Genomic DNA, 24,943 nt, shown 5'->3' with positions numbered 1-24,943 from the left:
ATAAAAAAATAAAAGACCTATTGGAGCAGTCAATAGAAGATTTCATTTATAATGTAGTGTGTTAAATACCTTCTGTCTCAATGAGGAAGTTCTGTGGATTTTTTATTATTATTTGTTAATAGACTACCAAAGCCAAAATTTAAAAAAACAATTTTATGTATTGTATTATCAGCGCTTTGATTTTTTAAAGTTTTGTGATTTTATAATTACTCTGCCTGTGACGTCTCAAGCTCTCTACGGTGAGTTGTCCAGAATGGTGAGCTGGCTTCCCGGTACCCGGAAATGTATCATAACACTCTGTCATTGGTTGATTTCGGAGAACTAGTGATGTCGTACACAGTAGTTCATTATTATCAAAATATTTTTTAAAAATTTTTTCAAACATTTTTGAGAAACTTCGCAATACAATTAAATGCTCTAATTTTTACCGCGCGCGCAAAGAAAACATTTTTTATATCCAATTTCCCGTTGCACTGAACTTCCTCATTGACAAAACAAAAGAGTTATTCTCGTCTCGATGCAGGGTGACTTAGTGTGGCAGATAGTTGGAAAATAATTTTTAGCAACAAAAAAAAATATTTGCAGAGTATAATTTTTTGACAGTAAGGAAGTTCAATAGTTTCTTAATATTTTTTTTAAAAACTAAGCAAAAAAAGATAATATATTTTTATGTATCTATCGTATTACCAACGCATAGTTTTTTGCTGTAATAAGATAACATTAAGGCAGATATTTTTACTTCAATGAAAACTAGCTAAACTCGTAACATAGTAGTTGTTTTTACTTGTAATAAAAACTTTGGATGTGATATTGTTTTAGCAACGAAAACCAGACAAAGACACTTAGCCGTTTTTCCTTGTATATTCAATAATAAAATATAAATTTCAATTAAAAAATAATCACTTAAAATCATTTAAGTGATTTTCTTTGTAAATATTTGAGAAGAAAATTTTTATTTATTTTGTTCATTAACGCCCCCAAAAGGCATTTACAAAAAATAAAAATGAAATACATGCTAACATACTAAATAATAAACAGAATAAACAGAAAAAAAATGTGAAATTAGTTAAAAAGGATATGATAAAAAGTTTTACAAAGTAAAAAAAAAAAAAACAATAATAACAAAGGTATGCAAGAAAAAACAGTAAGCATATAAACAAAAAATGCAAAGATATAAGCTTATGAAATAAATTCTGTAAGGCAAACAATAAATAAAGTGTTACGGTAAGCAATAAAGACATTTTTAAGTTAAATTAATAAACAAGCAAGCATATATTATCAAGAAAAAATAAGAAATAAAAATATGTATCTATGAAATGCGTATTTGCCAATACTACAGTGCAATTTGATATAATAGTAAAAAATAAAAAACAAGTATAAGGTAATAAAAATAAACAAGTAAGTATTTTTTTAAATTTATGAAATTGAATTGTCAATAATACTCGTAGTTTGACGAGCAGCTACAAATAAACTTGATATTGTGGACTTATAAGATGGTAAAGAATTGGACAGAATGTCTGCAGCCGTTCCATAAGTGTTACCTAACCTATGCAGTCTCGGTATCAATGAATTGTTTTGTTGGTTGGAAGAAGTACTGGAGCAATGAGAATTGCCATATATACGTTTTTACTCACTCTACAATTATCTGAAACAATTCTCCACAAAATGGTTTGTGTTGTCTAGCTCTTAAATAGTTGCTCGCTACAAATAATTTTATGCGCTCCAAAATGTTGGGATTGTAAATTAATCCGTTCAGAAGTTTAAAGTCGATCATAAGCGAGGCAATACTCCACCTGGCCCGGAACATTGTGATACCGAGCATACCTAAAATAATATATATTTCTACCTATCTGATCCTCTGTCTTGACTTACAATAGATAACAGATTGTTTCAAAAGTATCTCATTATTAGCATTAGGTAACTTACAGATTTGCATCCATTCCACTCTTTGAGTGCTGCTGCCAGGATCCTTACTCCGCGGACTAAGTACGGTGGAAGGTCCAGGCCGGACTTCTTCTGCACCTCCACTCCGTCTGCAGCACCCTCATTTATGGTGAAGTCTTTATCCTGCATACAGAAAAAGACGTTAATGAGTAGAGTAGAGAGTAGACACGAGCGTAACAAAAAATACATCCTTCCGTCATAGTACCGAAATTTATTAAATTAGGACAATGGTCGTAAAGCGCGGCTCTTCTTAGAATGAAATATTTTACATTTTATTCATAAATAAAATTTATATTTGAAGCACTAGTCATTACGGGTAAGATTGGACCACTTCAACAAGTTTTTTCTAATGTTTTTTTTATTGGATTGAGCCAGCTGAAAATTAATGAATTATTTGGTGTTCTGAATGCTCCATATAACAAAATTTATAAAATTACATGAAAACATAACTTTAATGATGTTTTTATGGGTGGTCCAATGTTATATGGATATTTGGATAACTTAAGTATTTTCAATGAACGAATTTCTTGATTTTTTACTAAAAAATCTCTCCGGGTAACATTGAACTATATTTTTTTGATATAAAATACTCTTCTGATCCAAAGCATTTTTTAAAAAAACATGAATTTGTGTCCATTATCCCAAACATACTTACTCTTGGGCTCGAGCGGTGGTACCACACAAATAATATTTTTTTTTTGATAAAGCCTTTTTTATTGTTTTAGAAAGTAATCGGTCATATATGTCAGGTTTTTGTCCAATATTATATTGAATTCCAATGTTACCCGGAAGGACTGTAACTTTGTGGTTATTCATTTTAATAAAATAAATATTCAACAACTTTGTCTTTAACCACTTATTTTTTCTACTGACCGGTTTCAAAATTACACAAGCTTCTTTATAAATACAAAATAAATGGTTAAAAACAAAGTTTTCGCTTCAAATATAAAATTTGAAATAAATATCAGATTATATTTTACTTAGGTTTTTGAATGACTATGTCTTAAATTTTAATGGTATGGAATTAATATTCCTATTCCTGCCATTTTTTTTAAAAGGCGACTTACCTGCTGCTCTTCGTTGATTCTTCTTAGCTGCTGCAGTAAATGTGCTCCAGCGTACCAGTGAATAGTCTCAAAGCCGGGGAAGCGGAAGATAGAGGGAGTGTCTATCTGCTTCTCTATTTCGTTAACCCTGGATGCAAAAACAGAACATTGTAGAGGAAAATTATCATTCCGTCAAATACGTTTTTTAGTATGTGCATAAAAGCGGTGCACTGCCAAGTAAAAAAATAAATAAATAATCCATACTTAACTTATAATATAAGAAATCAAACACTGATTTGAGTCTACTGAACACATTATTTTATTTTTGCAAATATAAAAACAAAACTTTTGTGACAATTGTTTCGCCTTGTTAGGGCATTTTCAAACAAATGTCTTGAATGTTGACATTCATAGGCATAGGGAAGCCGGAGTGGTGGGAAGTAATATAGGCTATTTAGTTTTCACCCCAGAAGTTAAAAAAGTACACTAAAAATAATTCAATATAATATTATTTGTCGTATTTTTTTTATAGTGATTGTTGGAGGACCGCCAATCGATCAAGGCCAATCTTGTCACGTTTTTGTGGAGGCGTATTATTATTATTCATTACAGGCAGGCAGCCTTTACTGATGCGCCTTTATATCTTGTACAGCTTTTTGTTTAAGTTATTCTTCCTTCAAAAAAGCATTTAAACGGTTTTTGAACCGGTTGACTGAAATGGAATGGACAACTATAGCCCTTAAAATTTAGTTCGATTAAAATGACAGCTGCCAAACTGAAATTACTGATCACTGATCATGTACCGATCAAATGGATTTTATCAGTTTATTCATGCCAACATGAAACTCTGTTTCCGAAAATTGATATAAAAATGCAAAAACAAGCCTATTATAGTGTGTTTAAGACAATTATTCACCAAAAAATAAGACATTTATACTTTTTTCATAAACAACATCAAATGAATTATTTTTTTATTCGATCGATTTACATTGATCAATTTGTTCATCTCTAACATTTTTGCAAAATGATGTGACCTTGTAAGAACGTCAATATTATGTATCTTTTTTGGGTAATACCGTGTATGTTGGATTTGATCCGACGTTTCGGCTACCATTGCAGGAGCCATCTTCAGTTTTCCCTGAAGATGGCTCCTGCAATGGTAGCCGAAACGTCGGATCAAATCCAACATACACGGTATTACCCAAAAAAGATACATAATATTGATAACAGTGACCGTGAAAACCTTCGCACCTATTTGTAAGAACGTCATTAATAATTAGGTTTATTTTAGTTTTTTTTAAATTTTAAAGCTGATTTTATATAATTATGTTGATTTATATGTCAAGCTTTGTATTAAAAAAATAAATTAACATGCCAGATACGAATGATTTTTCGTGTGTCAAAATAAATCACTCCTTAGACGTCACTACAAAATGATGTCGTCACTTTTGCTGAAAAATGTCATTCTAATCAAGCTATATTTTAAGGACTATAGGCTTGGCAATTTATTCCTATCTGTAACTACCCTGCTGGAAAGAAAGTTTATCTTGAAATTGAGGACGATGGAGCTTCCAGTTATGACCCCGTAAATTTGTAATGGGATGTAATTGATATGTCTCATGCAGGGGGCAGGTTTCGATCAAGACCCCTCTCTTCCGTCGTTCCTCCAATGGTGTAAGTCCTGGTGCTTTTAATCTACCGTGGTAAGGCATCCTTTTGAGTAATTTGGGAATTTTTGTAGCACATCTTTGAACTTTTTCCAGTAGCTTGATGTCTTTAGTGAAGTAGGGACTCCATACTTGATATCCACACTCCAATAAAGGTCGTACGTAGGTCTCGTATATTTTAAGAAATATCTCTGGAGTGATAGCCTTTATGTATTTTTTGTGTATTAGTTAAATCCGCTTTGCGATACTCACTGGAGCTGCAGTTCTATGTTGAGACTGTGAAGGAAATTTCCACCAAAGACCAGAGAATCTTCCGGAGTCCACACAGCATGGATCCAACCCGTTGGGATGAAGAGGGTTTGACCACGTTTCAACACGCATACAGAACAAGACTCCACCTAAAATTAACACAAATACAAATTATAGAAAAATATTTTTAAAAAAGTATTGATTGTTGAGTGTCCTCGGCAGGGGGAATCCCAGTGAGGTCACATTATTTTTATTATTATTCTTTGTTTATGTGGATAAAATAAAATAAATTAAAAAATAAAACAATATATCGTGGGTATACAAGGAAAAACGGTTAACTGAAATAAGCCAGTTTTGCGTAAATTGAATTGTAAAGTTTGGTTGTTCATTAAAAATAAAGTTATGTTTTTTTTTTTTTTAATATTCATTATTTATTATTCACGAAACATATTTTTATACATTACAGAATTTATATGAAATAAAAAGCAACAGAATTTTGAGAAAAAAAAATTGAGTAAGATAAGAAAAATAAAATCCGATTTAGCTGATTTTCCTTGTGAAGAAATTTGTGCTGGTTGAGTTAGCCGGGGACATTGCCTAACTGAATTTGAGTTGTGTCAAATTCAACACCGTCTTCATCTTCAGATAAAGCATCTATCACATTAGCGGAAGTGGAAAAACTCTTGTACCAATGATGGAATTCTTCGGGAATGACTCCTGTTTGGCATAACTTAACAAGTCTTTTTAACATAGTTTTTCGATGTAGTAAGGTTTCATTAAGGCAGATATTTTCACTTCAATGAAAACTAACTAAACTCACATAGTAGTTGTTTTTACTTGTAATAAAACAATTGGATGTGATTTAGTAACGAAAACCATACAAAGACATTCAATCGTTTTTCCTTGTTTATTCATTGTTAAAAACATAAACTTCAATTCAAAAACCATCACTTAAAATCATTTAAGTGATTTTCTTTGTAAAGATTTGAGAAGAAATGTTATAATTTACATTTTTACTCGCTCTACAATTCTCTGAAACTCAGTAAATGGCGGTAATATCATTATTCCAATTATTTATTTATTTATTAATGAAATCATACAGCCTTTATATAAAACAAGGTACAAAAGAACAATTCAAAAAAGGTAAGACCAATTACAGATTTCACACTAATGAATGCAGGAGGAGAGGGGAAAAATAATTTAATTCTAAAAAAGTAAAAATAAAAATATTACATAAAAAGTTCTCTAAAAGAAGACATTGTAAAGCTACTCTACTTTCCTCCCTCTCTCTCTGCTTCCATGAACATTTCAATTTAATTGTAAAAAATCACAACCAACAATAAATTATTCGATGCAGGTAGTAGATGTAGGTAAGTATAAATTAAGAGTTGAAATCAAATGTTTAAAATTAAAAGTTAAAATTAAAATGAAAAGTTTAAATTAAAATTAAGTTAAAAGTTTAAATTAAAAGTTAAAATTAAGAATTAAAATTAAAAAGTTAAAATTGAAAGACAAAATTAAAAATCAAATTAAAAGTTAAAAGTCAAGCGGGAGAAAAATTTAAAATGTCTTTAACAGATCTGATAAAAATATGGTATTTACAATGTAGTATGTCGATGTCACTAAAACTGTCATTATGGGTAATCTGTATTCTTCGTAGAGTGCTATTTTTTAAATAATTAGTCATTAAGTTAGGAATGTCGAAGAGTACAGATTGACGAGTTCTACGGACAGAGACTCGATATGAAATGCCTCTAACAATTTCTGGGCTATCAATTACGTTATTAACAATTTTGTCTAGAAAGCTCATATCCAACATGGTACGCCGAGTTGCGAGATTATACCTGTAGATAGAGGATAAACATTTGAAGTTAATGGTATTCATAACTCAAATATGCCAAGAACGTAGTGAGCCGGTTTTCCTTGTATACCCACGATATATACTGCATACAAAATTGAAATGATTCGATTCTTACCAGATCTGCAAAGAAAACTTCACTTTGATTTGGTGATGTGGACCACTGTTGATAAAGCGCCAGGTTTGTTACCGTTGGCGGAATAAAATAAAATATCTGAAAAGAAAAAAATAATACATAAATTCATAAAATTAAACTTTTGTGTTATGAGACCACCAGAATTTATTTTGTAGTACTTAAAACGGCCAAAAGGTGATGAATGAAAAAAAAAACAAAGTATTTATTGTCGCCTTATTTTGAATACAATGTAAGCCACTAAATGGTAACTTTATATTACAGGGGTCAATAAAAACATCACAAATCAGTAATTATGAATAAAATATAAGTAATTTTTTTTTTTTACCAAATACTTTGTTTATTTTTATTTTTTATTCAACTTTTTGTACATAATGTTAATTGAACATTGGCGGGCTTATTACCAATTGGCTATTTCTTCCGAACAACCGATAAAATAAAAGCCTTATTTTTATGATTCAAGTTACAAAACATATTTAATAGAAAATAAAAACAAAAAAGCCAAAGATATATAAAAATAGAAGAGGAAAGAGGAAACGAGGAGATATTAAGGAAGAGAAAGGAGATGTTGCTTCAGACGTGATTTAAACAGAGATACTGTAGAAATATCTTTGATGGTGGATAGGAGAGTGTTTTTAAAGTATAAATCATAGAAGTAAGAATAGTCCAAAAACCGCATACGCGCATCAAACAGAAGGTGACTAAACTACTCTTAAAGGAGTAGTTTTATGATTTGATCCATTAGTTTCTTTGTAGATGTCGATCAGTGCTCAACCCCTGATTTGAATTCAACTATGCCGTGTTGTGTCGTTTTAAAGTGTGGAAATACTCTTAAAGAAACAGGATGGGATCACATTTCATGTGTAAGTAGCAAATGCATTACTTAAAAATTGAATTATTTATATTAAAAACAACATTGACATTTTGAAAGGGTAGTCAATTTTTTAAGGCTACTTTGCTCATCTAGAGAGAACTAATGAAAATTGGACCTTTTGGATTAAACAATGCCGTGGTGGACATTTGACCGACATTATCTTTAAAAAATCAAATATTTTTTAACATGATATAAAAATATCCGTTTTATGTAAAATAAAATTTGTTTTATATTTTAAATTCAAAGTTCATTAATTCAATTACTCTTATTAAATGACCCTTTACTTATCTACCCTGTTGTGTCAATCAATGTTTCCGCGTGTTCAATAATATTAATAATAATCCAATTGTATTTTTAAAAAATATTATTATCTTACATTTGTGTTATGATTATATTTTTTGCGATCTGGCAACATTACGCGGGGACTTTAGGCATGCGCGCGGCGAAAGTCAGGCAAAGTGGGGGGAGTTTTTTGAACACAGTCCAATGTATTGAAATATGATTGTACGCTCCTTCTGGACTATTCATAATTCTATGGTATAAATTATTTTTAAGTGTTTTAGCCAAACAAATGTAAACTTCTGTACTACTGACCACTCTTTATTCCAAAGAATATAAATCTTCTAAGAGATATGTGATATTTGACAAATTGCATTTCATCTCTTTTCCGTCAACAATTTCTTCGTTCAAATGACTGAGATAGCTGCTATTTTGTACGGTGAAAAATATTTCATCATAAATTACTAATGTCGCTTTCTAATTATGGTGTCGATGAAAACGTTTTTTTTTTCGTTACCTTTTGGCCGTGCAACACGTGGTACCACACAGTGGTGCCCCCGAAGTCGACGTGGAAGTCCGTGTAGGAGCCCAGCGGCGACATGATGCAGTAGCGCTGCACGAGCGGGGAGGGCGGCGCTGCCTCAGGCGGCCACACCACGCGCACCCAGTCCAGCTGCCGGGCCATCAGTGGCGGCCATACCACCCCGCACATGCTGGCAGAGATAAAAACGAATATCTTTTATAAAATGTATATTTGAAGCATTAATTTTGTGGTTAACAATTATAGTAAAAATTAAAATAATAACACTTTGTTTTTAACAACATATTTTTTGTTTCTTACCGACTGGTTTTGAAGCTATACAAGCTTCTTTATCAAGGAATACTTATAACTAATGAATTCGATCCTATTTTATTTTATCAATGCTCATATAATATATGTCATAAATTAACATTTTACAACAGAGATGAAGAACATTTAAGATAAGGTAATATAGAAGTCTAGGTATCTACAGGGCTTATGACCTGTCAATGGCTGGTTTAAGTAGCCGCTTTACACACTGTGTAACATTCACCATTCTGCCTATATTTGAACATCTATATTCCTTCAATTCTTTCATCTGTTGATGTTTATGAAGTTAAAGAGCTGAAACCTTTATTTATGCGGGTGAGATTCATCTAATTGAATTATTTCACCTACATACTAGACAACGCCTGAAAATATTATTTTTTCAATTTCTATACTTCTTCATGGACCAGGTAATTTATCAACAATACTTTGAGTTTGTCCAAATTTTTGTAGACAAGGACTGGATTCAACTCCCTGGGGAGCTGTTTATATCAACATTTTACAACAGAGATGAAGTTAATATAAACAGCTCCCCAGGGAGTTGAATCCAGTCCTTGTCTACAAAAATTTGGACAAACTCAAAGTATTATGTTATAAATATCGTCCTATTTCATAATTTCAACAGTCTATCTACTAAATCTAATATTGAACCGAGTTGTGGTACCGTGGTAGTATTGTGGACTCACGGGCCAAAGGTCCGAGGTTCAAATCCCACTCTACCTCAACTCGATTTCCATTTTTCTAGCACAAGTTATTTAGGACTTTTAGGAAATGGTCAAAAAATTGAAATATTTGTGTTAATAATAAGATGTCAAGTATTTTTCTTTTTTCTATAAAAAAAAAATATTTACATTCTGCCAAATAAATACAGGGAATGAGTCAAAAAAATCAACAACAAATCAATTATTACAATATTTGAGTTTATCCAAATGTTTGTAGACAAAAGACTGTATTTTTTACAAAGTGTAATATTAAAAAAAAAAAAAAGCAAGACTTTTTTTGCAACTAACAAAAATTTAGTTTGATGGAATCCGAACGAAGCCGGATAATAAAATATTTATACAGAGTTTAGTGACTCACGGAGTGTCGCTGAACTCGAGGCTGAGCACGTTGAGCACCTTGTCGCCCCGCTCGTCGGGCGTGGAGGTGAAGTAGTCGACGAAGTCGCCGAGCGCCATCTTGAAGTTGGTCTGGCGGGTGACGTCGATCACATCGATCTCCTTCCCGGCGCCGCAGTGGCGTGCCACCGTGCGCACGCTGAAGGCGTTGGCCGGAGGTACGCGCAAGTCCAACCCCGCTGAGTTCTCAAACTGGAGAGGGTTGTTGAAACCTGAAAATGGAAATTAAAATGTTTGCTGACACTTTTTTCTCATAGGATCCACTCACATGGGCACATATTTATTTAAAAATTCACACCCCCGGAAGCATACTGCCGTAAGTCAAAATTTGGCTGTTATGGGTTATGAATGCAGTCACATTTTATATATATGTATAGCCGTGGTTTGCTGACCACTTAACTAGACCATCGATTTGTTGATGGGCGGTTTAAAAAAACAATGTCTCGAGTATGTCTGAATGTTTGCAGACGGGCTGGATTTGTTGTAAATTTGTTGCAACAAAGAGGGAAAACATTTTTGAGAATAACTCATACTCAAAACATTGTTGATTTAACTAACTAATTTGGACATACTCAAAACATTGTTGATTTAACTAACTAATTTGGACATACTCAAAACATTGTTGATTTAACTAACTAATTTGGACATACTCAAAACATTGTTGATTTAACTAACTAATTTGGACATACTCAAAACATTGTTGATTTAACTAACTAATTTGGACATACTCAAAACATTGTTGATTTAACTAACTAATTTGGACATACTCAAAACATTGTTGATTAAACTAACTAATTTTATTTTATTTTATTAGGGAAATCAACAGTTCTACATACATATTTTTAGTAAACAAACAGATATAGTGTATAAACTCAGAACTAATAACAGATTTCCACATAGTATACAAAGTTAGTAAAGAAAATATATATTACATTTCAAATAAATACATACAATTTATACATATAAAAATGTTATTTTCATGTACTCAATAATCAAAGATTTTTTAAATATTAATTTTAAGAACATTAAGTTACTGTAAATTGGGCGGGATAAGGACAAAAATGCTTGAAGAGAGGATAAGGAGGGGGGGGGGGGGGGGAGATGAACATATTTATTATTATAATGTCTACTAAGTTACATAATACATTTTTAGTGTAAATTTTAAATCTGACAGAGTGATGTTTGGACATACTCAAAACATTGTTGATTAAACTAACTAATTTGGACATACTCAAAACATTATTGATAAGAAGAAGTATGCAATACAATATAAAAGAAGAAATATACTAAGAAGAAGTATACAAATTTCAAAAGTGTTTGCCGGCGTTGCCTAGAAGTTGAAATAATGCTGCCAGATTAATCTCAACCACATGAATAATGGTTTTAGCCGTTTTTTATTATTATTATTGCGGATAATGTACACAGCGTCATTTTTGTGAAATTCACCACAAGGGCACCGTTATTTTATACATGCTGCTTTAAAAGTCAACAAACGGACGAGTTCAGAAAATTTAGATGTTTAAACATAGGCAGAATGGCGAATGTTACACAGTGTGTAAAGTGGCCACTTAAACCACCAGCCAGGTCATAAGCCCTGTAAATGCCTAGACTTCCATGCCTCCGAAAATGTTTTTCCTCTCTGTTGCAACAAATTTAGATCTAAAAAAATTCCCTAGGGAGGAAATCCAGCCTGTCTACAAACATTTGGACATACTTAAAACATTGTTGAATCTTAAAGGAATGTATTCATTATTACTTATTAATTTCTCGATTATTTCCATTTCATTACTTTTAGTAAAGTGGAATTCTGTTGCTGTGTACAATTTTTTATAAACCGCCTGTTTTAAATGGCTTAGCCTTGACGTTATATAGTTTACCTTGCTCCTTGAGGTAGAGTTCAGTAAAGCTGTGGCCATGGAGAACGATGCAGTGTTTATCTTGGCCGAACTTGCGGTTGCTCAGGGACGCCACGAAGGCCCGGCTGCCCGACTGCATCGGCTTCCGGTCCGCGTTCAGCTCGTACCTGTCCTGGCGGTGCTCGTTTGTGGGCACCCTGTCTGAGATATCACGAAACAATACGATAAGATTATTTTGATTCATATGCCCAAAAAATATATCAAACTAGCGGACCCGACAGACCTTGTCCTCCCCGAACGTTGGCTTGCCTGCTATTAGCTTGGAAAAAGACTTTTCATTGATAAGTAGGTACATCAGTACTTGGTTATGATTGAATTCCAAAACTAAAAATTATTAATATTCAAATATTGAATTTTTTGGCAAATGTCAAACTCGGCTCTTCTCACCAACAGGGGAGCACTTTATTCATGAATGCGATTTTCTTATTTTAGTGTTACCAAAAATCCAGTAAAAAGAAATAAATGGGAAGAAGTTTTAAAGAATATAAGGAAAGAATCTGATCGGGATCCATAAAAAGCCAACGCGAGAGAAGTTCTGAACAATAAAGGTGCCAGAACCCCAGTACAAGGTAGGTAATTGCATTAAATTCATATTTAAACTTATTTCAACAGAAAGGGAAAACATTTTTGAGAAGGGAATATGGAAGTCTAGGCATTTACGGGGCCTATGACCTGTCATTGGCTGGTTTAAGTGGCCACGGTGATAAAGGTTTCAGCTCTTTTACTTTTACAAAAGTCAACAGATGGAAGGGTTGAGGAAATGTGGATGTTCAAACAGGCAGAATGGTGAATATTACAGTGTGTAAAGTGGCCACTTAAACCAGCCAATGACAGGTCATAAGCCCCGTAAATGCCTAGACTTCCATATTCCCTTCTCAAAAATGTTTTCTCTCTCTGTTGAAATAAGTTTAAATATGAATAACTCCTTAGGGAGGAGATACAGCCAGTCTGCAGGCATTTGGACATACACAAGCACTGTTGCATTATATTCAATTCAGATTTTACTCTGCTTTGCCTAGAATTCTTAGGTCGCCTTTTCGTGTCTTCATTTTTGCAGTGCTGCAACCGAATTGTAGTATTGTCCTATCTATTATATTGTCAGGCATACTAGAATATTTTATTTGAAAACGTTCTGTCAACACATCAACATAGCGTTATTAAATATTCCAAAGCACTGTATAACTGTATATCGTCCTTCTAAATGACCACTGGATGCATACATAAATAAATAAATACCACTTGTGCTATGGACATTTGAAGATAACCAAAATGGCATATTGATAAAAACTACTTTTCATAATAATTGTTGAATTTGTGTTTCAGCAGGAAAATCAATAAATTCTTAATTAAAAAGTTCTAAATAAAATACAATTATTACGAATGTAATGTCAAACATGGTAGCACGAAGGTTAACAACCACATTATTTGAACACTGTCGAAATATAGGGTTAAAAAAACTTATGTATTGTGCAAAACAAAGATTTAAAAATAGCATCACCATCATTATTATTGCACAAGAATTCGATATATTACAATAATATATTAAATGTATTCAAAGTCTTGATAAAATTAAGATTTAAGTAAAGAAAAGGCGGCAAAGCAACAAATAAACCATGAAAACAACATTCTTTTGTTTTAGTTAAGAAATTTAAGTTTAGAATACGGATTTGCTGGTGCGTACTTCACGTGAAAAAGTATTGAAAATTAGAAAAAATCGATAGCCTTTTTTATAATTAGAATTGAGTAGAACGGTTCTCAAGCTAAATGAAAAACATTTTTGAAATTTGACAATATTATTGTCTAATATGGAAGGACTACATTTGACAGGAGCCATTTAACTTCGCTGGGACACAGGTATAACTTGTCAAAACAATAGCAATAATATTTTTATGTTAGATTGATGAATAGGCGATTGATTTAATAAGTAATTAAGCATTGTAATTACGTGTAATACTTACATATAGAGGGTCCGTAAGTTGGGACGCATTTTGGACAGTGGTATTTGTCAATGTCTTCAGATTGATAAACTTTTACGTTAACACAGCTGAAAAATAGATCGCAATTTGAATGTAAGGTTTACACAGCGAAACAATGTTAATTATAAAGCGAAAACTGAGTAAAACATTCGAAATTCTTTATAATCGCGGCACCCCACTGACGTTTAGACGAATTCGTCCTTAGCAACGAGAAAGTAAACAATCAACAATGTCGCGTCAAAAAGGGACGAAATTCAGGCAAAAGGCGGAATATGAGTAAACAAGCGGAAAAGTAGAAGTTTCCCCCAACTATGTGGACCATTTTTTTGAATATACTACACTATTTAATTTAGAAACAAGGCAAAACGCAAAGGTACTATCGGAGGAGGGGCTAAGATTTATAATCACGCGCCGCTAATATATTATGGCAAATGTCACGTATTTTTTCGGCTCAGAATCTCCTAACTAGTTTTATTTACCTGCCATGGAACCATTCACGGCAGCAATCACATTCAATCATGAATTGTCCGACATTATAAGGCTGCCCGCAAAGACAGTATGTCTCCGCCGACGACGCCATTTTGGCGAAACCATAGAGAAAGGTACGAAGCAGTAGATGGGGATTTGCGCAATTTGAAAACCATACGAAAAAAACCATCATTGTCATCAGTAAATAGGTATCTACTGATATTGCAAATTTATTTCTGGGAAATTACTGACATTGGGCACCCAAAAAATAGTTTATATGCTTTAGAAACCAAGTATTTTTTACTTTAAGATTTATATTGTTGATTTTATATGTTTTTCTAGTGTTTACATGTAATTTATGAAAAATAAGTAGTGTTTTTAATTATTTAAATATTTCTGGATTTCAAATATTATTTTCTATTGTTTGTAGACCAAACAAATAAATAAATTAACGCCATGATTGTAGAACAACGACACGTATGATTTTTTCAACTTTCCAGTGGTTTATTTTTTTCTGAATGGTTTATGTCATAATTTAATAAGTACAAAAATATACCATTATTCATTCGATTCCTGGGTTAGTTATGTATAATAAAGCCTTTATAAAACTTCTTAAAGATCACATTAATATAAACGAAAGTAAACGTCGCATTTTTTGCACATCTATCATTGTTCTACAAGCACGACCTTTCTCTTCACGCTGACATTTGCACGTAGCAGAAACTGACACGTATGTATTTCTGAACAAATTAGAACCATGTTTTTGATTTTTAAATGATATGATTTTATTCAGATTTTATACGGGTTATTTGTTTCAGAAACATGAACGACGACGACACATATATATATATATATTTTAAATTGTTGTCCAAAAACAAACATTACAAAATTAGATTTGTGGCATCGAATTGTTAAACTATCAAACGTTAAGTACTAAGTATTTTTAAAAAAATGTATGTATAAAGTTTTGTTTAGTTTTTAAAAATCACAATAAGTTACTATTACTGGGTATTCTAAAATTGTGGATCTTTTATTTCTATAATAAATAAATTCCATAAACATCCACCAATACTTTTTACTTACAAACTTGAATGCATTTACAAATAATGTTGTTAAGCTATGAAAACGTGTTGGCTATATCATAATTTTTGTATATTATTATCACTTTATGTGACGACTGTTTCGACTATTTACCGTGAAACATTTTTTGAAAACGTATAAAGTTGGGGAAAAGTAAATTTCTCATTTAAAACATAAAATCTTTATTTCATTTTATAATACGGCAACATCAGCTATAAACAATACAGTCAATCTATCTTAATTAATTATTGATATATTTTAACGGTAAATAAATAATACATTTAGTTTTAATAACAACGAAAATATGTATATTATTTTACTTTAAAACGGATATTCAAGATTATGTTTTTATATATTATCTTTTCTTATAATACATACTTTAATAATTCGAATAACTTTTAATTTAGACATACTAATTATCTATATACTCAATCAAATAATCTATTACTACTGGTTACTAATTTACTATCAATACATTTATAGACTGGTGATATTATAATATTTTAATTCAGTTAAATCGTTGTTTTTAGCTTTTTTGCTAACCCCATTTTCGATAATCAAAGATTATCGTTATAATATGTTTTTTTATTGTATGCATTTTCTACTTAGGCTTAAGTAATGGGTATTTTTATTTTAATTATTTTACAATCAAAATGAAAACACATAGTATTTACCTATTTAGGTAACTATACTTGTTGGGCACATTATTAGTATGTAAAAAAAAATTAACGATGACTAAGAGCTTATGACTACTTTGACACAACGAAACAATTATAAAAATACACTTACAAAATCATTTTTATGTTAGGTAACATAAAAAAATATTATTAAAATATGATAACGTAGGTACTTTTGTACATATCGAAAGTGAATTATATATATATTTTTTAATCATTGCAAAAAAGTATTTTAGTAAACATCGTTTAGTAAACGGTGCCAATATTTTTTTGTGCTCTAGAGACCTCTATCGTATTTTTAACTAAGCATTTAACGAAATGTTAGTTCTTAATTTGGACATTTGGGCGCTGCTCAAAAGCAGCCATTTTGAAAATGTTTATAATCTCATTTTTACAATAATAATATAATTTTTATAATAATGAAATAATGATGCAAGAATTGTCTCTTTTCCTTTTTTTCTCACGACATTGTGCTATAATAATTATTAAAATATAAGTTGGATATGGTTGTCTATAAAACTGATGTTTTTATTTTAAAACTTTAATGTTTTTGTTTGAAATATTATTTGCAGATTGTTTTAAATTATAATTAACAAAACCTATTTCGACAAAAATACTATTAAAATTAAGCTTTTTCACCATCATCATCATAATTTCCCCTTCTGCACCCATCTGGTGCATAAGGCACCGCATCGGCCATATAATTATACCTTATTTCAATCATTTTTGTTACATGGAAGGTAAGATGACCAGTCTTACGCTTCAAGTGCCAGTCCAGGAACAGCGAAATTATGAGCAGTGCAGACCTAATAATATTTAATTAGCTAGATAGCATTTAAAAAAATGTGATTGGTAATTAGGTACCTTATCTTGACCATACCAAGGGTGGAAGTATGAACGCAATTTTAACGCGTTATAGCGCATATTAAGTACTTAAATACGCGCTTTAACAAGTTAAAATTGTGTTCATAAAATCATCCCAGTTGCTCAATCACAGATGGTTATCACGATGTTTCTTACATCGATTAAAGTCCTCAACCAACAATTATACATAAGATTTTTTTATCGCGTCGGTAATTACTGACAAGTGCGTCCATTGTTATTGAGCTGCAGAGCCGAATAAAAATTAATAGGTGAGGTCACATTATTTTTATTATTAATTATAGTTTCTAAGCGAAAAATATAAATAAATAAATAAATAAATAAGGAAAAGATTTACTGATAAATGTTAGTAAATATTTGTATATAACCACTAAATAACTTTATTTCTACCAGTTTTGAGACGTACCCGTCTCTTCGTCAGGACACTATGTACACTAACATTCGAATCCGGGTTGTGGTCCCGTGGCTAGTGTTGCGGACTCACGGATCAGAGGTCCGAGGTTCGAACCTCACTTTACCCCAACTTGATATCCATTTTCTAATAGTGAGTTATTTACAACTCCTTGAAAATGCCCCCAAAATATATGGGTAAATAATAAACGCAAATATTTATTTCTAAAAATAAAAAAAATCCCGCCATCCACCATCACCATAAAAATATAATACCAACGTTGAGGGGAATCCGGATTCGAAAAGAAAGACCAGAATTGAGAAGGACTGAAATTGGGGAGGTTAATCTTCTGCAAAATGCAGAAACTCTTGTGCAATCGAGATCTGAGTCTAAGCACAAGATGAGAGCGATTAAAGCCTATGGATTGCTGGTGTTGCTGTATGGTGTACATGTGTAAATGGTTGAACTCAGAGTCTCAACGATGAACAAAATTGAGACTGTGGAACTATATGTGCAGAAAAATGCTGCGAATCTCATGAGCTGATCGTGTCTCCAATGAAACAATTTTAAGCATCATGAATAAAGAGATGGAGTTACTGACTACTGCCAAAAGAAGAAAAGCCCCATACTTTGGTTACATATTTCGCATTGAGAAGTATAATTTTCAGCTATTTATTGTAGAAGAAAAGTCCGTGGAACTATGATTTAAGACTATGGATTGCCAGCGTTGCTGTATGGAGTAGATGGTTAGACTCATAGTCTCAACGATAAACAAAATTTAGGCCGTGGAACTATGATTGTGCAGAAAAATGCTGCAAATCTCACGAACTGAACGTGTCTCCAATGAAGCAATTTTAAGCATCATGAATAAAGAGATGGAGTTACTGACTACGGCCAAAAGAAGAAAAGCATCATACTTTGGTTACGTATTTTGCATTGAGAAGTATACTTTTCTGCTACTTATTGTGAAAGGAAAGATAGGGAGCAGGTCTCGGAGTAATAATTCGCTAGAGAAGTCTATTGTATAGAAGTCTATTGCATACAAGAAGCTCTATTGCATAGAACAAAAGCGATACTGACCATTGCCAAAAGAAGAAAAGCCCCATACTTTGGTTACATATTTCGCATTAAGAAGTATACTTTTCTGTTACTTATTGTGGAAAAAAAGATAGGGGGCAGGCCTCGAAGTAATAATTCGCTAGAGAAATCTATTGCATAGAACATGCGAGAGAAATCTATTGCATATAAGTCTATTGCATAAAAGAAGCTCTATTGCATAGAACAAAAGCGTTCCAACTTCGTACTGTGGGGTTCATAGTCTATTGATCAATGACACACTCGCGTGCTAAATAATTCACCTGAAATGCTAGGCATATCCAAAAAGTAAGAGTACTCAAATTTTAAACTCTCTCGCCATCTCCTTCGTCCACTTCAAGACCTTTTGTTTCACCTCCAAATCGGTTAGAATTTTTTCTACCCATGTGAGTCGTCAGGAAGGTATAAAGATGAAAATCTGAAGGCGCTAAGTCAGAGAGGTTGTCAGGGTAGTTCGAAATGTCCCAACGAAACGAATTCAAACCATGCAAAACTATCAGTGGGAGTTTTTTCTTCCGCGAGAAGAAACCTTATGACAGCGCGCATCTAGCACTTGGCGGGATTTCTTATTGACAACCTTTACAGAAACGAACACGACTAGGCAATGTTTGGCTCTAACGAAGGTCGCCGGTGCTCGTTGTGTTCAGGAGACCCCCCACTACCAATCAGTGATGCCAACTTTTGTAAAAAAATTCTCACAGAACGAGAGCCAAACAGTACTCTTAATTTCTGGATATGCCTCGTATAATGTGACGACCGATGAAGCAAGTCATAATTTAATATCAAATACAATACATTATATTCTGCAACACATAAGAGCGACGTCCTGCCGAACAAAGGAACGTGGCCCATAAAGAGACCACAGTGCGTGGTAACGCTGAGTCAGCACCAGTCAGCTCAGCCAGCCCGAAGAGTCTTTTTAACACATCATCCCCGTAACACTCACGCGAAATAATTCTATTAATTATTCATTCGCCATGTAATAAATACGCATTGAAGCATCAACCTTGTGTCTTCTGTCAATCTCTAACTGGGGTTGAAAGTACCAACAACCCTAAACAACTAAAATCTCACAGTTTGGATTTTAGTTTAACATCAAACGTGTAACAGACGGTTTCGGTTTGCGTTTGCAATCCTCGACCTGAGTACCTACGGCCCGTTGCATTGCTATAAACTGTAGCTTTTTTCGTGGTTAATAATCATATAATGGTTTTTGTCCGTATGAGCGACTCTATTTACCAGTGGCGTATTATCACTCAAAGGGGCTAGCGGAGTATGGGACGTAAAATAACATGATGGCTCTGAAATCTTAGACAGCGGTTCGATTGCCAGATGCAGCAGCGCTGATTAGACTAGCCCAGAATCGTGACGACTTCAGCATGATGGTCGCCAACCTCCGTTAGGAGCGGCAAATAAAAATGAATACACTGTCTTCAATATTTTATAGAAATAACCTCAGAGTAATAACGCGCGTTCCCGCTTTTAGAGCCGCCGAAAAATTTTCATAGAATTATCATCTACGAAGTTAGTTACAGTTTGCAGAAAAACAATGAACCGTACTCAAGGTCAAGAATTGCCAAATCGGAAATCATTTGCATCGTAATTAAGATAGGTACCGTCAAGAGGGGTATCTTGAGACTGGGTCTAACTTGAGACACTTACGATGGAAATTTAAAATTGGTATAGGAGACCATAATGACTTAGTAATTATTCTCAATATCAAATTTATTTCCAGTCGTGATACCAAGAAATCGACATTTTTTACAATAAAAGCGATGTCAAATCAGCTAGTCCCGAACAAATAAATACTGTAAAAAAGTATGCCTGAAAAGGTTTTTAGAGGGAGACATATTATCTTCTCTAAATGAGTTCGGAAATATAATACAATTGCCTCTGATTTTGTTTTGTTTAACGTTTTTGTAATGCTTATTTTCCCAAATACATTTAAAAAAAAATCTAACTCGAGATATCATGAGAAAATGAGCAATGTCCCAACATACCACCCCATCCGGCTTTGCGGTGCAACTTGAGACTACATTTTTTTAAGGGAGTGCCCTAGGCTTTTAATGTGGTCAGTAAACTTCAAGGGGAAACATTGACTGATGGATTTGATAAATGCACCACTTTATTTAATTGAAAATGAACTTTTGGTAGAAGCTCAAAGTTCAATTTCGTCCAAATTACTCTATTTGACGGTATTATATATTTATTTTTGCAGCGTTATTCCAATTTATATTTTTATTTTTCTGCTGTATTTTTTATAATACTCCTTAAGATATATTTTGCATAAAAAATATTTTTAGTATTTTTCATTTGAAAATTTTCGCAAAGTTTTTTCGATTTGTATTTTCGCAAATATTTCTAATATTTAATTAGGTATCCTAAAAGAACCACAAAAAAACTTAAGTTAAGATAAAATATTATTTTTTTTCAAATTGACGATTTTTTATTATTGTTATAAGGAAATTTCCACGTTCTTTATGAGCAAAGCCAAGCACAACGACGAAAACGTTTACTTGGCCAGTTGTCAAACAAAACAATAATGGCCGCCAGAGTGAAGTTGTCGCTAATCAAAAACATGCAACGCTTTTGTTCTATGGCATCTCAAGTTGTAGCGCGCGCGCTATTACTAGCATAGTTATGATATTAACGTAGTTTTGGCATTGTAGATTGCTTTAATAACAGATTATATGTATTTTGAGAACATTATCCAATAGGTAGCATTTAAAACCGAAAATAGTAAAGGAAAAAAGACTCTGGAAAATCGATCTATGTTCAGAGCGCGCATCCTTCTCTTGTACGCTGATGCTTCCTTTTTTTTAGGCTTCGGCTTCGGAGGCGGTCGGCTATTGATGAAGAGGGCATTGTCCTGGAAAACGACAAAAACGCATACATTATCTTCAGTAAAAAATAACTCACATGACAGAAATAAAATACGTTTTCAATTTCAAGAGAATTTTTTTTAATGCCTCGATGTGTATGCAAAATTGTTTTACCTTTGGTAAACCAGGTTCGGGAGGTGGTGGTTTTGGCGCATCAAAATCTCCTAGAACGACATTTACCAGGCAATATTCCATCAGCGCCATGAACACGAACCTAAAATACAAATAATTGAATTATTTATTTATTCCTGTCAACTAGTATCATATAAAAAACATACGTATCCAATATCTGTGAATTAATTACGACCATAACGGGTTTTTTTTCTAAAAGTTTATCGCCTCTTCGGGTCTCGCAATTTCTTTTTGTTGTTCGGAGCAATCGAAATGTAATAAAGAATCTGTCACTCAAAATAATGCCACCACAGTCGCAAAATATTCAGATCTATCAAATATTTGTCCGCACGAGTTGGGTTAGTAAGCGATCGGAATTAGAGATGGTAAAAAAGAAACAGTTATTTTTAAATATTTATTCTTTGGGAATACCCGAAACAGTTTCACAAAATAAAAAAACAGTTACTGTTAACGAAAGACCAAAGACAATGCGGGAGAAAATACGAGAATACGTTTGCACGAAGACATTTTGTGTTATTTTCGGCTTCGCTCGCGTGGTGTTAGGGAGAAATTAGTCAATTAATGAATACAACACTGTTTTGAGTATGTCCAAATGCTTGCTGACTGGCAGGTTTTCCTCCCTAGGGAATTATTTCTATTTAAATTTGTGACAACAGAGAGGGAATCCATTTTTGAGAAGGGAATATGGAGGTCTGGTGGCATTTACAGGGCTTATGACCTGTCATTGGCTGGTTTAAGTGGCCACTTTACACATCGTGTAACATTCACCATTGGCGTTGCCCAGTAGGTGAATTGGTTCAGCCGGATGAATCTCAGCCACATGACAAAGGTTTCGGCTCTTTTACTTCACAAAAGTCGACAGATGGAAGAGTTGAGGAAATGTGGATGTTCAAACATAGGCAGAGTGGTGAATGTTACACATTGTGTAAAGTGGCCACTTAAACGAGCCAATGACAGATCATAAGCCTTGTAAATGCCTAGACCTCCATATTCCCTTCCTAATTTTTTCCCTCTCTGTTGTCACAAATTTTAATTAATTAATAGTTTTGTCGAATAAATACAAGAATTTTCCCGATGGAATGATATTTTTTTTTTTCGTTTAAAAGGTAGTCCGTATCGATTGCCGGTCTTCCAACAATCACTATGCAAAAAAATCGACGATCCTTTAGTCTACATATGGTGACCATGCACGGTCCATCCATAGATTGGATGGAACCAAAGCGCAATGCTTCCCTAAAAAATTGACTTCTCATCAATCAGTATATATTTTTTTGTATATAACTAGACAAACTTATACAAAACAAATAACTAGACAAACTCAACAACAAACTTTTGCCAGCGCAGTCAAGCGCGGACGGAATTAAAATTCACTGCGCTTTGTCTAATTCTGAAATGAGGAGCTCCGTAAATCTGTTGATTCCTTTAAGGCGGTCGCCCGGTACCGAATTCACAAGTCCGCGCATGCGCAAATTGAGATTTACAGTAGCTCTGTGGAAGCAATTCTGACAAACCAATACACGTTTATTTTTCGTATATTGTGACAGTTCGATAACAAATTTAGTATTTAGATAGGTTGATATGGTGGTATTATAATATTGAACTACGAAATATATTTTTTTTTGCAGAAATTATTTTAAAAAATTGCGTTTTAGTTTGTTTCAAAGCTTTTAATTCGAATCACTGTGTTAGTGGTAGACACATATTTGACTATGTGCCTAGTACCATGTAACTTCTTCCCTAACCGAAAACCTTACCACACGCTCCTGATGGCGACGTAACATCGTCATTCTGTTTTAATATTAATTAACTTTTTCATCAACAATTTTTCCAAGGAAGCTTAAAAAGTAGCATATGACACTTGTCAGCTTTTTGACTATCACCGTGCAAAAAATCATATCAATAGGTCTCTCCGTTGCGACGGGAAAAAAACACAAGCAAAGAGACAAACACACTTTCGCATTTATAATATTAGTATAGTGTTATTTTGGATGAAGTTTGTTAAGTTGTTAGGGTTTCAAGGTGATGCCACTGCATGACATAACCAATACTAATTTGAATATCATAAACTTTTCGGCTCACACAAATTTAAAATACACATTTGGTCATGATATTCACAATTACAATACGCGTAACTCAGGGAATCTTCATGCGTCTAAGTTTCGCTCAGCAAAGTTCGGCCTAAGGTCTTTGGAAAATATTTGCATTCCGAATTTAATAAACTGCCCGATGAGCTAAAACACGAACAATCGAATAAAAAATCCAGAACTCTCGCAATTAAAAAATATTGCTTACATTTTTTAGATAGTGATAATTATTAATGTTATTTATATAGATGGTGTAAAGTATTGTGTTTTATGTTTCTTTTTTAATGTTTTCTTACTATTTCGGATGTATTAACTATGTATGATATTATGTAGTGTCACAAAAAAGTTTTTTTTTATGTACAGTCCCAAATGAGTTTCTTTAATAACTCCTGTGAGTATAATATGAACTTTTTGTACTATACGTTTTATTAACAAAAAAAAAAGATTTTTGGAATTCCATTGGAAATGGTTAATAAATAAAAAATAAATCGGAATAAATTAAAACAATATAAATTATGACAATTAAAATTATTTTTTCTTATACTTACACCGTACATACTGACATAAAGGCATCGACAGCTTTTAGGTATGAAACTGGAGGAAGCGAGGCTTGAGATTTGGCATGCTGAGTAGACAAAGTTAGTAGTGACGTCACTCCTAAAGTCACTCTAGCGGGGGCGGCTTCAGGTTTTATCCAGAATGATACCCACTGAAAAATACAGAGACGGATTTAAATTATTTACACTAGCAGGTTTATGCTAGAATATTCAGCGATGTTAACCCGCCTGTTCCTGTGATGTAACCGGCGTTGCAAATTGCACTTAATTAATTAATATATCGGCAGCTACTATGAATATATAATCACGATTTTTTAAAATTCAAGTAAACTTTAGCACATACGAAAAAATATATATACAATATATTTAGGTATATTGGACAATTTTAAATGAAATATTTTGTCAGAGACAAATTAAATAAAACATTCATCCGAGAGAAATAAATGTGACCTAATTAGATCACTAAGCAAGACACACATATGATTTTAATAAAAAAAGAGACAGTGATTATCAGGCGATCATTTCCTAACCTCAGGTTTCCACACAGGGACTCGAGGACGTTTTTTCACACAGTATGTTAAAGGTTAAAGGTGGCTATTGCACTTAATTAATTAATATCTCGGTAGCTACTATGAATATATAATCACGATTTTTAAAAATTCAAGTAAATTTTAGCACATAAGAAAATATATTTAGGTATATTGGATAATTTTAAATTAAATATTTTGTCAGAGACAAATAAAATAAAAAATTCATTTGAGAGAAAGAAATGTGTTTTAATTAGATCA

The 24,943-nt window shown here is 32.8% G+C and overlaps 2 protein-coding genes across 2 annotated transcripts in view; both read right to left on the bottom strand.

Annotated features, from left to right (window-relative positions):
• LOC148273106 (uncharacterized) overlaps positions 1-14,499 on the bottom strand; it is a 34,776-nt gene extending 20,277 nt beyond the window's left edge. The window contains exons 1-9 of the mRNA XM_088239129.1: positions 14,387-14,499; positions 13,890-13,975; positions 11,893-12,072; positions 9,978-10,227; positions 8,568-8,763; positions 6,883-6,978; positions 4,910-5,055; positions 3,012-3,138; positions 1,927-2,067 (exon numbers count right to left, since the gene is read on the bottom strand). Coding sequence (XP_088095255.1) covers positions 1,927-2,067; positions 3,012-3,138; positions 4,910-5,055; positions 6,883-6,978; positions 8,568-8,763; positions 9,978-10,227; positions 11,893-12,072; positions 13,890-13,975; positions 14,387-14,487 — 1,323 coding nt within the window. The 5' untranslated portion in view covers positions 14,488-14,499. The remainder of the gene's footprint in view (positions 1-1,926; positions 2,068-3,011; positions 3,139-4,909; positions 5,056-6,882; positions 6,979-8,567; positions 8,764-9,977; positions 10,228-11,892; positions 12,073-13,889; positions 13,976-14,386) is intronic.
• Positions 14,500-20,923: 6,424 nt separating this feature from the next.
• Positions 20,924-24,943, bottom strand: part of ort (glycine receptor ora transientless) — a 53,996-nt gene continuing 49,976 nt past the window's right edge. Inside the window, exons 8-10 of the mRNA XM_088239128.1 lie at positions 24,147-24,307; positions 21,497-21,596; positions 20,924-21,369 (exon numbers count right to left, since the gene is read on the bottom strand). Coding sequence (XP_088095254.1) covers positions 21,187-21,369; positions 21,497-21,596; positions 24,147-24,307 — 444 coding nt within the window. The 3' untranslated portion in view covers positions 20,924-21,186. The remainder of the gene's footprint in view (positions 21,370-21,496; positions 21,597-24,146; positions 24,308-24,943) is intronic.

Source organism: Micrasema longulum, unplaced genomic scaffold (assembly GCF_059751315.1).
Source record: "Micrasema longulum isolate JH-2025_06_02 unplaced genomic scaffold, ASM5975131v1 h1tg002071l, whole genome shotgun sequence".
In the NCBI taxonomy this organism is placed as follows: Eukaryota; Metazoa; Arthropoda; class Insecta; order Trichoptera; family Brachycentridae; genus Micrasema; species Micrasema longulum.
The sequence above is the reverse complement of the archived record's forward strand: the minus strand, read 5'-3'. Positions and strand labels throughout refer to the sequence as shown.